Below are 12,147 nucleotides of genomic sequence, written 5' to 3' on the forward strand. Positions count from 1 at the left end.
GGGAGGATTTTATTTGGGGTTTATCTTTTAACAATTTGACAGAGACACAACTTTAAAATTTGATTTAATTCGGTTTTATCGGGGGGGAATGTATTTATGTTTTGTTTTAAATATGTTGTGCGCCGCCCTGAGTCCCGCTGGGAGAAGGGCGGCATATAAATTAAATTTATTATTATTATTATTATTATTATTATTCTATTCTATTCTATTCTATTCTATTCTATTCTATTCTATTCTCTATTCTACTCTACCCTACCCTACCCTACCCTACCCTACCCTACTCTACTCTACTCTATTCTATTCTATTCTATTCTATTCTATTCTAGGCAGAGAGAGCCATTTCAGCAGCTTCCAAATCATGGGGGACACCATGTCTGTAAATGCTGATGCTCATGCTAGATAACACTGATGGAAGCTTAAGTTTAAAGGGTTGAACAACATCTGGTTGTCCTGGTTTTTTCCTGCTCTGGACCAAACCTTGAATTCAGTATGTAGGGATATGTTTAGGAAATTATGTAACTAAAAAAAAAAGGAATTAATCAAGAATGATTCACTTTCCAGAAGGGAAGGACCAAGAAGCAACTTTTCCTTTTAAAATTCCAAACAGCGCCATCAGTAAAAACTCATTGATTTTTACCTGTCCACACTGAAGTACTTTCCTTGCTCATTGGAGAGTCTTGGTGATTCATAATGTCTGGAGTAAAGAGACCATAAACAAGAGTTAGCTAGAGTAAAGGCCAAGAGCATCTGACCGTCCATCCATCCATCCATCCATCCATCCATCCATCCAGATTGGCTGCCAATCTCAAACAAATGACTCAGGATGATGAACAATCATAAAATCATAACTGTAGATAACCAGGAGATGGGGCCCTTCCCATACCCAGGCCCAGGAACATAAGCATTCAAGAATGTCAGGCCATCCTAATCTCTGAAGAGAGAATGTTCTAAGGATAGGGGCTATGACAAAGAAAGTGCATCTCCTGGTTTCTGCCAGCTGACTTTCCTTGGCTGATGGGACTCACCCTCTGTGCAATCACCAGAAGACAGATATTGCCTAGGCTAGGAGGGGCCCTCATGTTTGATCATCCAGCTAAAAAATGTATATAGTTCTCTGGATCACAAGTTCCGTAATTAGTCTTGGACAAACATCTGAATTAGGAATACAGATCAGTATACTACAATATAATAAATAGTTGACTTGAATTTCTCATGTCAGTTTTTATTATCAGGTCAACACAGCTGCAAGAGCTTGGCAACTAGTGTTTTACTGGAAAGCTACCTTTAGAAGTAAGATTGTTGAGATTATCAACATGGTGTCAAACTCGATCAGGTCATGTGCCGTATCGTGACGTATCGCGACATATTTTGCCTTTGCGGAGCTGGGATGGGCGTGGCCTGCATGTGAAGCATCTGGCCCGCGGGCCGCCAGTTTGACACCCCTGATCTAAAACATTTGCTGAACATGACTTGGTGTGAAGTCATTGAAAGGCTTTCAAGTGAAATAACAAAGCAGCATCAAAATATATAAGCATCGAAGAACAAAATGCCTCCACAGGAGGACCAAAGATAGCCATGGATGGAAGCCTATGAAGTAAAATGGCCCACAGCAACCAAGCAACTAATTTCTCATCACTCCATGGTTTTAGGGGCATTGAGGATTCAGTCAACTTCTTAAGGAGTCTGAGGAAGGAACACACTTTCTGGATGCAGGGACCCTGAAAAGTCCTTTCCTCAGTTTTACTAAGCCGAGAAGGCAGTAAGGAACACTCACACCGCACACTGGGACAAAACCTCCATCCATAAATACTGGAAACTAGGGGGGAAATCACATCTATTTATTGCCTGGGAGCTAAGAGAAGATAGCAGGTCCAGTCTGGGCAACAGCCCATAAAATACTATGGCTTTGTGTGACATGCATTAATAATCCAGCTTTTACAGAATTTCCACAAATTGTTCCCTAAACCTTAAATTTAAGATTATAGCATAGAGCAGGGATCCCCAACCTTGGCCACTTTAAGACTTGTGGACTTCAACTCCCAGAATTCCCCAGCCAGCATGGCTGGCTGGGGAATTCTGGGAGTTGAAGCCCACAAGTCTTAAAGTAGCCAAGGTTGGGGACCCCTGGCATAGAGTAATGCAGACCTTTGATACTGAAATCTTTGCACTGACACCTCCTTGACTGGTTCCACCAGCGGCTTTTGAGATGCTTCTTCACGATATCTTGGTTCCTTGATTGGTTCCATCAGAAGGTCCTTAGATGTTTCTTCCTGATACCTTGGTTCCTTGATAGGTTCCATCAGAAAGTCTCGAGATGCTTCTTCTCGATACCTTGGTTCCTTCCTAGGTTCCATCAGAAAGTCTCGAGATGCTTCTTCCCGGTAACTTGGTTCCTTGATAGGTTCCATCAGCAGGTCCTGAGATGCTTCTTCCCGATACCTTGGTTCCTTGATCGGTTCCATCAGCAGGTCCTTAGATGTTTCTTCCCAATACCTTGGTTCCTTGATCGGTTCCATCAGCAGGTCCTTAGATGTTTCTTCCCGATACCTTGGTTCCTTGATCGGTTCCATCAGCAGGTCCTTAGATGTTTCTTCCCAATACCTTGGTTCCTTGATTGGTTCCATCAGCAGGTCCTTAGATGTTTCTTCCCAATACCTTGGTTCCTTGATTGGTTCCATCAGCAGGTCACGAGATGCTTCTTCACGATACCTTGGTTCCTTGATAGGTTCCATCAGCAGGTTTGGAGATGGTTCTTCCTGGTATCTTAATTCCTTGGTTATTTCCACATGAGTTTTGTGAGATTCTTCTTCCCAAAACCTTGGTTCCTTGAGCGGTTCCAGCAGTAACTTTTGAGATGTGTCTTCCTGATAGCCTGGTTCTTTGATTGGTTCAAAGAGCAGATTCTGAGATGTTTCACCACCATATTTTGGTTCTTTAATTGGCTCCATCAGAAGATTTTGAGATGTTTCTTCCCAATGCCTTGGTTCCTTGACAGGTTCTACCTGTGATTTTTGAGGTACTTCTTCTGGATAACTGGGTTCCTTTGCATAGTATATGGTGTCCTGTCCATTCCATCCCTTCCCGTTTTCTATTTCTTGTAACTTTCGCTTTTGCTCCACCTGTAAAACTCCTTGTTGTTGTAAGCTGCTTCTCGCTAGCTCACTATCTTTCCCCTGATACTCCGGCCTGCTTTCCTCTTCCCAATTTCTTTCAGAATTAAGATGATCAGTCTTGTTACTTCCATTTCTTTCCCACAGAGAAGTTGGGATCTCCTGTACACTCCCGGTTAGAGCAGGGCATGTCTGTTCCTAAAAAAGAATACAAGTTTTGAAGAAGTTAAATACAGAAGAGAAAGTTAGGTATGTTTTGCTATGAATTGAGGTACACATGATCGGTCTTTCATTGGAAAGATAGTCCAGGTAGTTACAGAGATTTGGGTCAATGGATTTTAAAAAAAAATCAAGCAAAAGGTATTCCATCTGTTTTTGGAGTTGACTTTATGTCGCTTCAGACCATCCAGGTCTCTAGCTGATTGTCTACATAAAAAGCAAATTCTGTTCCTATGCAGAGGATTTTCCACCATAGTGGTAGTCCTCCACTCACAGCCTTTGTTTAGTGATCGTTCGAAGTTACAACGGCACTGAAAAAAGTGACTTATGGCCATTTTTCACACTTATGACTGTTGCAGCATCCCCATGGTCGTGTGACTAAAATTAAGACACTTGACAATGTGAAGTTCTAGTACCACATTATAAAAAAAGTTGTTGAGACTCTGGAAAGAGTGCAGAGTACAGCAGCTAAGATGATGAGGGGACTGGAGGCTAAAACATAGGAAGAGAGATTGCAGGAATTGGGTATGTCTACTTTAGGGGAAAAAAAATCTAGGGGTGACATGATAGCAGTGTTCCAATATCTGAGGGGTTGCCACAAAGAAGAGGGGTTCAACTTATTTTTCCATAAGCACCTGAAGGCAGGACAAGAAGCAATGGATAGAAACTAATCAAGGAGAGAAGCAACCTAGAACTAAGGAGAAACGTCCTGACAGTTAGAACAATTAATCAGTGGAACAACTTGCCTCCAGAAGTTGTGGGACTGGACAGCCACTTGTCTGAAATCAGACAGGTACCCCTCAACTTACAACAGTTCACTTAGTGACAGTTCTAAGTTACAACAACACCGGAAAAAGTCAACTATGACCATTTTTTCACACTTATGACCATTGCAGCATCCCCAGGATCATGTGATTTACATTCGGATGCTTGACAACTGACTCGCGTTTAAGGACAGTTCCAGTGTACCAGGGTCATGTGATCACTCTTTGTGACCTTCTGACAAACAAAAGTCAATGGGGAAAACCAGATTCACTTAACAATGGTGTCACTAACTGACACTTAACAACTGTCTTACTTAGCAACAGTAATATTGGGCTGTGATATGGTCCTAAGTGGAGAATTACCTCTACCCAATTATTATTATTATTATTATTATTATTATTATTATTATTATTATTATTATTATTATTATTATTATTATTATTATTTCTTTCTGAATATAAATATCAGGGACTGAACCTGATAATCTTATGCAAAAGTGCACGCTATGGGACCAAACGCATCTTATAGCTCGATTAAATTAACATTATTTTAGGCTAGCTGGCTGAAGCCAGAAAGAATCAAAGAATCCTGTATCTTTCAAAGATGAATTTGCCCAAATCCATTTGAAATGAATAAAGTTGTGCATCCAAAACAAACGAACCAACCAGTATTTTCTTTAGATGGGTCTTTCTGGGGTTCTGTCTTTCTGCCAACTAATGTTAACTGCATTTTTAATCTGTAACATCTGGTGTAACTACACCGAATTCAGTCAAGTATTTCAGAGGGTCCCTTCCATTGTTTTCTCTGCATCCTTCTTTTGGAGTTTATTTGTAACACATGCCTGTGAAGATCATAGACCATAATAGAATAATGCAATAACAGAGTTGGGAGGGACCCTGGAGGTTTTCTAGTCCAACCCCCTGCTCAAGCAGGAGAACCAGTGCTTTTTTTCTCATAGAACGCCCAGAACGGAGTTCCGGCAACTTTTTTGGATGGAACCTTGTAAGGTAGGCAAGGCGGGTTGTATGATGTGTGTGAGTTCCGGCACCTTTTTTTTTTTTTTTTTTAGAAAAAAAGCACTGAGGAGAACCTATACCTATACCAGACAAATGGTTGAACAACCTGGCCCCCTCTGCCTTGTGGCAGCCCCTCAGATACTGGAACACTGCTATCATGTCTCCCCTATTTCTTCTTTTCTTTAGACTAGCCAAACCCAAGTCCCATAGCCATAGACCCTATACCATTCCAGACAAATGGTTGCCCAATCTCTTCTTAAAAGCCTCCAGTGTTGGAAAACCCACAACTTCTGGTGGCAGGTCGTTCCACTCTTTGATTGTTCTCTCTGTCAGGAAATTCCTCCTTAATTCTAGGTTGGTTCTCTCCTTAATTAGTTTCGCATCAATGCTTCTTGTCCTGCCTTCAGGCGCTTTGGAGAATAGCTTGACCTACCCCTCTTCTTTGTGGCAGCTCCTTACATATTGGAACACTGCTCTCAATGTTAGAAGAACAGAAGTTCTCCTAATTTTAATTTTCAACTCTACCGGTGCCTGAGAACAATTTGGCAGACTTTGGCAGCTTTCATAATTTTTATTGGCAGCTAAGGAAAGACAAAGAGTTTTCTGCTGGGTTTGTGCTAACTGCCCAGTTCTCTTGGCTACCAAAACACTTTGCTTTTTTTTTTTCACCTTTGCGGTTTATACTTTGTCTACATTCAGCTTTTCTTCAACAAAGGAACAAGGCTGGTCTGTGCTTCTGCCTTCCAGGTGTATTGCTTTAGAAATGGCCTTGACAAGCTCATGCAATTTTTGCCTTTCTGCAAGAGAGGTCAAACTGCAAACTGGCTGAGCACTGACCTCCTTTAAGTAACTGGAGATGTCTTTTTCTGCCTCCCGCTGGGCTTTCAGCCATTCGTCCTTAAGCTTCTCTTGCTCACGCTTGTACTGCTCCTGATGGGAAGAAGCAAACCAAGGCAAAATCTTACAAATGCAAAGAGAAACAAACTCCAGGAAACAGGATGTTTTCCCTGCCGACTCACCCACCAAGGCATTCCCTTTTTTATAAGCAACACCGTGCAAAGGATTGGACTAAGGAACGGACGGGAAGGCAAGGAAATTAAACACATTGAGACGAGATAGAAGTCTCTGTTTCCAGCCATTTTGGCCTCATTGGCTCTTGCTCCACCGTGGTGGCGCAGTGATTAGAATGCAGTATTGCAGGCTAACTCACTGCTCACTGCCAGGAGTTCGATCCTGACCGGCTCAAGATTGACTGAGCCTTCCATCCTTCCAAGGTCAGTTAAATGACCCAGATTGTGGGGGGCAATATGCAGACTCTGTAAACTTAGAGAGGGCTATAAAGCACAATGAAGTGGTATATAAATCAAAGTGCTATTGCTATTGCCGCACCCCCTTTCTCAAAGGAAATGACAGTGGCCTTTTTCCTATCACCTGGCACAAACCCTTCGCACGCACACTAAACAAGTTGTACAACTACCCCAGAAGCAAACCACATCCATGTTGCAACATTTTCCCAGGTACACTCCCAGCCTCATCGTTGTGGGCCATTTTTCTTTCATTATCATTTTTATATGGTCCCTCCCACCTTAATATATATATATATTCTTATTTGGAGTTTTCTCTTCCATTTTACCATCCTGCCAAGCATCCAACACTAGTTTTACTACTATTTTCCCCCACAACATTTTAGCAACTTTCCCACAAATGCTTTTCCAAAAGGCAACTGGACTTTCTTGGTTTTCTTCCTTTGAAAATGTTTTGCTTCTCATCCGAGAAGCTTCTTAAATTCTGAAGAATTGAAAAAGCTTCTTGGATAAGAAACAAAATATTTTCAAGAAAAAACAAAACAAACAAACATGAAAATTCAGTTGCCTTTTGGAAAAGCACCTTTGGGACAATCATGACCTAGATCAGACATGTCAAACACAAGGCCCAGGGGCCGGATGTGGCCCGCAAAGTGGTTTCATGTGACCCATGAAGCCATCCTGGAAACAGTGAGGGAACGGCCCCTGCTGCCTTGGCCCTGGCCCAGACCAACTGGGAGCCAATGTACAATTTTGTGGTGGCCATCTTGGCACTTGCCCTGGTGGACCATGCCTCGGCACTTTCCCCGGTCCCACCCACTTCTGCCAGAGACCCTCAGATCTGTCCCACTCCTGCCCAGGCCCCCATAGGCACCCTTGACACGAATGATGTAGAACTGGCCATGCCCACCCAGAAGGCCACACCCACTCCATCCACGCCCACCCAGTAGGCTGTACCCACTCTGGCCACACCCACCCGGTCCCCCAAGGGCAACCGCAATGCTGATGCGGCCGTCAGTGAAATTGAGTTTGACACCCCTGACCTAGATGATTGAGAATCTCCATAGACATTTAGCAACTTGTAAGACCTGGAATATGTAGTAAAAATGCTATGGAAAGCCTATGTTTTGCCCTTGAAACTCCTCCCTCTGAGGGGTCCTCAGTTCTTCCTGAGCTTGGTTGTTTTCTTACAGACATTTCATTACCCAAACTAAGTAACATCATCAGTGCATTATCTAGTTTGGGTAATGAAATGTGTGCAAGAAAACAACCAAGCTTGGAGAGCACCAAGGAGCCCTCATTTCAATCTTGAGCTACAAATATTCTCCTTTATTGACTCTTCTCTCTAGACCAGGGGTAGGCAACCTTGGCTCTTTTATGATTCGTGGACTTCAACTCCCAGAATTCCTCAGCCAGCCACGCTGAGGGGAAAGGGAGAGGTTTCCAAACTGAGCTATGCTGGCTCAGGAATTCTGGGAGTTGAAGTCCACGAGTCATAAAAGAGCCAAGGTTGCCTACCTCTGCTCTAGACAGATCTCCAAGATCTATGAAGGACACTCAGCCACCAAAACATCCTGGCTTTATTTGGGCAAAAATCCTTTGATGGTTGCTAAATGTGTAACCAAGTGCACCTGGATAGAATCACCCTGCCAGTAGCTACCTAAAGTAGCACGTTGGGGCAGGTTTTCTATCCTCAAGTGTTTCACCTAGAAGAGAGGCCCTGAGGGAGGGTCGGCTTCCAGACATGTTTTAGTCAGGGTGTTCTGCTCCAAGAGCAGAAGCAGCTCTAGCAGGAAGGACAACCGCACAGTTTACATCCAGACCTGGAGTAAGCGCTCCTGCTCTGCTTGCCATTTCTCTTGCCTTTTTCTTTCTTCTTCTTGATCCCAAGTCCAACGGCTGGGAGCCGCAATGGGTGGGACAGGGAGCTGAAACAAGAAACAAAAGGTTAGCAGGCCCAGAGGGTTCTCTGTAGATGGCTGGTGAAACAGGAGTTTTCCTATCACTTTTTGATAGGACAAATTGGGTGCTGAACCCTTTGCAGAGCAATAATCAACAGAATAACAGAGTTGAAAGGGACCTTGGAATTCTTTTAGTCTAGCCCCTTGCTCAAGCAGGAGACCATTTCAGACAAATGTCTTTTTAAAAAGCTCCAGTGATGGAGCACCCATAACTTCTGCAGACAAGTCATCCCACTGATGAATTGTTCTCACGATCAGACAATTTCTCCTTACTTCTATGTTGGTTCTCTACTTGATTAGTTTCCATCCATTGCTTCTTGTCCTGCCTTCTGGTACTTTGGAGAATGGGTTGACCCCCCTCTTCTTTGTGGCAGCCCCTCAAATACTGAAACACTGCTATCCTGTCATCCCGAGTCCTTCTTTTCATTAAACTAGACATACCCAATTCCTGCCACTGTTCTTCATATGTTTTAGCCTTCAGGGAATAAAGCTTCCCCTCCAATTCAACCCACCTGGAATCCAGTCTAGCCCTCTTGATGGGAATGGAGAGGGGAGGGAAAAACTTTGGGGAACAAATTGTCAAGATGATGGAAGGAACATCTGCCTCTCCCAGGTCCTTGGGAAGAATTTGATAGGTGGATACAAATGCCAACTCTAGCCTAACCATCTGGCTGACTAGTTGATAATAATAACATGTAACAGTGATACCCATTGTCATCGGGGCACTGGGAACTATGTCCAAAAACTTTGCAAAATACATCAAGAAACTGCAGCTTCCTGCAATAACTCCAGCAATGTTATAAAAAACTGTGCTACTTGGAACATCTTCTATTTTAAGGAGGTACCTTGTTGACACCTAGGATGCTGGTAGCAACCCGTGTCAACCATCAGCGCCAGCCAACTTGAATGTTCAGTTGACTGAGATGCATGTCTAATGAATAAAAGATAACAATGATAATGATAATGGAGCATTACTTACATCAAGTATTGCAGGTTCCTGACCTCCTGGGTGATTTATGAAAAAAAGAAGAACAAGAAGAGGGTGGAAAATCTTTGTTACTCTTATCTGGAAGAGATCCTTTCAACCCAAACCAGAAGGCTGCCCTGGAACCACCCCTTTTTTGGATCAAGGACTCATCTAACACGTTCCAACAGGCAAATATTTCTTAAGGTCATAAAAAAAGGAAAATCATTATACAGGTACTCCTCGACTTACAACAGTTCACTTAGGGACCATTCAAAGTTACAACGGCACTGAAAAAAAATGATTTATGACTGGTTTTCCACACTTAAGACCATGGCATCATCCCCAGGGTCACGTGATCAAAATTCAGCTGCTTGGCAACTGACTCATATTTAGGATGGTTGCAGCATCCCTGGATCGCCTTTTGTGGTCTTCTGACAAGCAAAGTCAATGGGAGAGCCTGATTCACTTAACAACCATTTTACTCATTTAACAACTGCGGTGATTGTTTAACAACTGTTACAAGAAAGGTAGTAAAATGGGGCAAAATTCACTTAACAACTCTCTCGCTGACCAGCAGAAGTTGTCGTAAGTTGAGGATTACCTGCATTGGTTTTGTACATACATGGTGAATTGCACATTTTTCTAATCAAGTCTGCCATATGTAGACAAAATAAAGTATTGATGGTAACCTCCTTGATTATTATGCCAGTACACCAAAAATAAACTCTGAGAAGACAGTTCAAAAAGAAGATTTCCAAGAATGCTACGGTAGTATACTGTTTTGTTGGGGAATTCACATTCTTGTATCATTTCCAACTATTTCTTCTTTGCAAAACTATATCCCAGTCCCCAACCAATCAAAAATGTGTGGTCTTCAAAAACAAACATGTCTCACCATGTTTGGCTGATGGGGACTAATCTAGAATTTTGAGCAATTTGGAAGAAATTGAGCTGAGTATATTTATTTATGAAATCACTGTTGCAATGGCCACATTCATTGAGTCAAAGTTCAAGGCTAACAGATAAGTAGTTTATCCCAAAACATTCATATGAGACAGAAATGGAATTCAGCCCCAGCGTTCCAGCTGACTCTTGTCATATATTTCTCACATGAGGTACCTCATGGAAAAATCCCAGCCCTGAAGAGGCACAAACTTCAAGAGCTGTTCATTTTATAATCCATTTTCTTTTATTTTTCCAGAATGGATAGCTTGGGACACACACCTGGCCCTCTAGCCCCAGATCCAGGGCCTCCCAAAATTCTTTGTGGTACTGCACTCTATGGTTTTCCTGCACAGACCTGGACTTCGTCTTTGCCCCCTCCTGCAGCGTCAGCCCTCATTTTCCCACTAGCCTGAGTCACCCCCTTGCCTGGCCAAACTTTCCTTCCCATGGCGGACATTTTGAGAAACAGTGTTGGCATCCATCTTTGCTTTTCCACAAGTGCTTCCCAACTGACTGTGTTAAAATTATATTTGAACTTTTAGGTGATCCTGCTTGCAAAAACTTAGGGATGTGATATTCTCTTCTCTCTCTCTCTCTCTCTCTCTCTCTCTCTCTCTCTCTCTCTCTCTCTCTCTCTCTCTCTCTCTCTCTCTCTCTCTCTCTCTCTCTCTCTCTCTCTCTCTCTCTCTCTCTCTCTCTCTCTCTCTCTCTCTCTCTCTCTCTCTCTCTCTCTCTCTCTCTCTCTCTGTGTGTGTGTGTGTGTGTGTGTGTGTGTGTGTTCAACTGGCCCAGAAAAACTAAACTAAAAACAGAGTCTCAAACAATATGCATTCCTTATGCAAAAACCTGATACTGGGGAAAAGATTGCACAAAGAAGTCAAGTTGCAGTTTTCTGCTTTCCTTCCTTCCTTCCTTCCTTCCTTCCTTCCTTCCTTCCTTCCTTCCTTCCTTCCTTCCTTCCTTCCTTCCTTCCCTCCCTCCCTCCCTCCCTCCCTCCCTCCCTCCCTCTCTCTCTCTCTCTCTCTCTCTCTCTCTCTCTCTTTCTGTCTTTTGTGATAAAGTTACATTCTGCATTTAGGGATTTCTAAAGACCCTGCCAGCTTGCGCACAAAGTCTTGCTATAAAAGAGCGCCTGGGAGAGATGCTGAGGGCAAGATATGGTTAGGACTAAGACGGGCCTTTCATCCTTTGTATGGAAACATTATTCTGAAGAAACGGAGACAATGGTAAAATAACATTGAGGAAAAAAGATCTTTGACTAATACATCATACAAACATCAGTGAGAAATATTGTCTTCATCACTTCAAAACATTCCACATATAACAAATAAAACAAGCATAGGTTTCTGAAGTGAGGGTGAAAAAGGTGAGGTGTGGCATGCAAAACACACTCCTAGCAGCTTTTAAGAACTCAGGATTCCTGGCCCAAAACACTTCCTTTAGTTTTTGAAGGATTAAAATCGTCCCATGGAGATAAGACATCTATTCCTTAAGCTGGCTATTCCACATGGATGCACCAATTGTAATAATAAATATGACTTTTAACATTGATCATTTCTTTCAGCCTGGTCATTTTACATAACACAGGTTTGCTGAATTCCAGCACGTAGGAGAAAAGATTACGAATCGAATTAAAATATGTCGTACTACATTTGGTGCTCACTACGAACAGGATTTGAACTTATCAAGACTGTCAAAGGTTTGAGGGAAAAGGAACACACAAATCCCATTACCACAAAGATACACCCATGAATTGTAAAGGGAACCTGATGCTCCTAAGGAAAAGAATGGAAAGAGATTAAGAAAGTTGGCGTGATAGAACCCAACACCAAGACTGATTAAGAGAAGGCAGGGGAGGCA

At 42.7% G+C, this 12,147-nt stretch overlaps 1 protein-coding gene across 1 annotated transcript in view; it reads right to left on the reverse strand.

The window, feature by feature from the left end:
• LMO7 (LIM domain 7) overlaps window positions 1-12,147 on the reverse strand; it is a 71,927-nt gene that overhangs the window by 16,234 nt on the left and 43,546 nt on the right. Inside the window, exons 19-23 of the mRNA XM_029287367.1 lie at window positions 9,355-9,380; window positions 8,238-8,342; window positions 5,948-6,040; window positions 2,146-3,308; window positions 638-694 (exon numbers count right to left, since the gene is read on the reverse strand). Coding sequence (XP_029143200.1) covers window positions 638-694; window positions 2,146-3,308; window positions 5,948-6,040; window positions 8,238-8,342; window positions 9,355-9,380 — 1,444 coding nt within the window. The remainder of the gene's footprint in view (window positions 1-637; window positions 695-2,145; window positions 3,309-5,947; window positions 6,041-8,237; window positions 8,343-9,354; window positions 9,381-12,147) is intronic.

The sequence above is a fragment of the Protobothrops mucrosquamatus genome, unplaced genomic scaffold (assembly GCF_001527695.2).
Source record: "Protobothrops mucrosquamatus isolate PMUCROS unplaced genomic scaffold, P.Mucros_1.0 scaffold2, whole genome shotgun sequence".
Lineage (NCBI taxonomy): Eukaryota > Metazoa > Chordata > Lepidosauria > Squamata > Viperidae > Protobothrops > Protobothrops mucrosquamatus.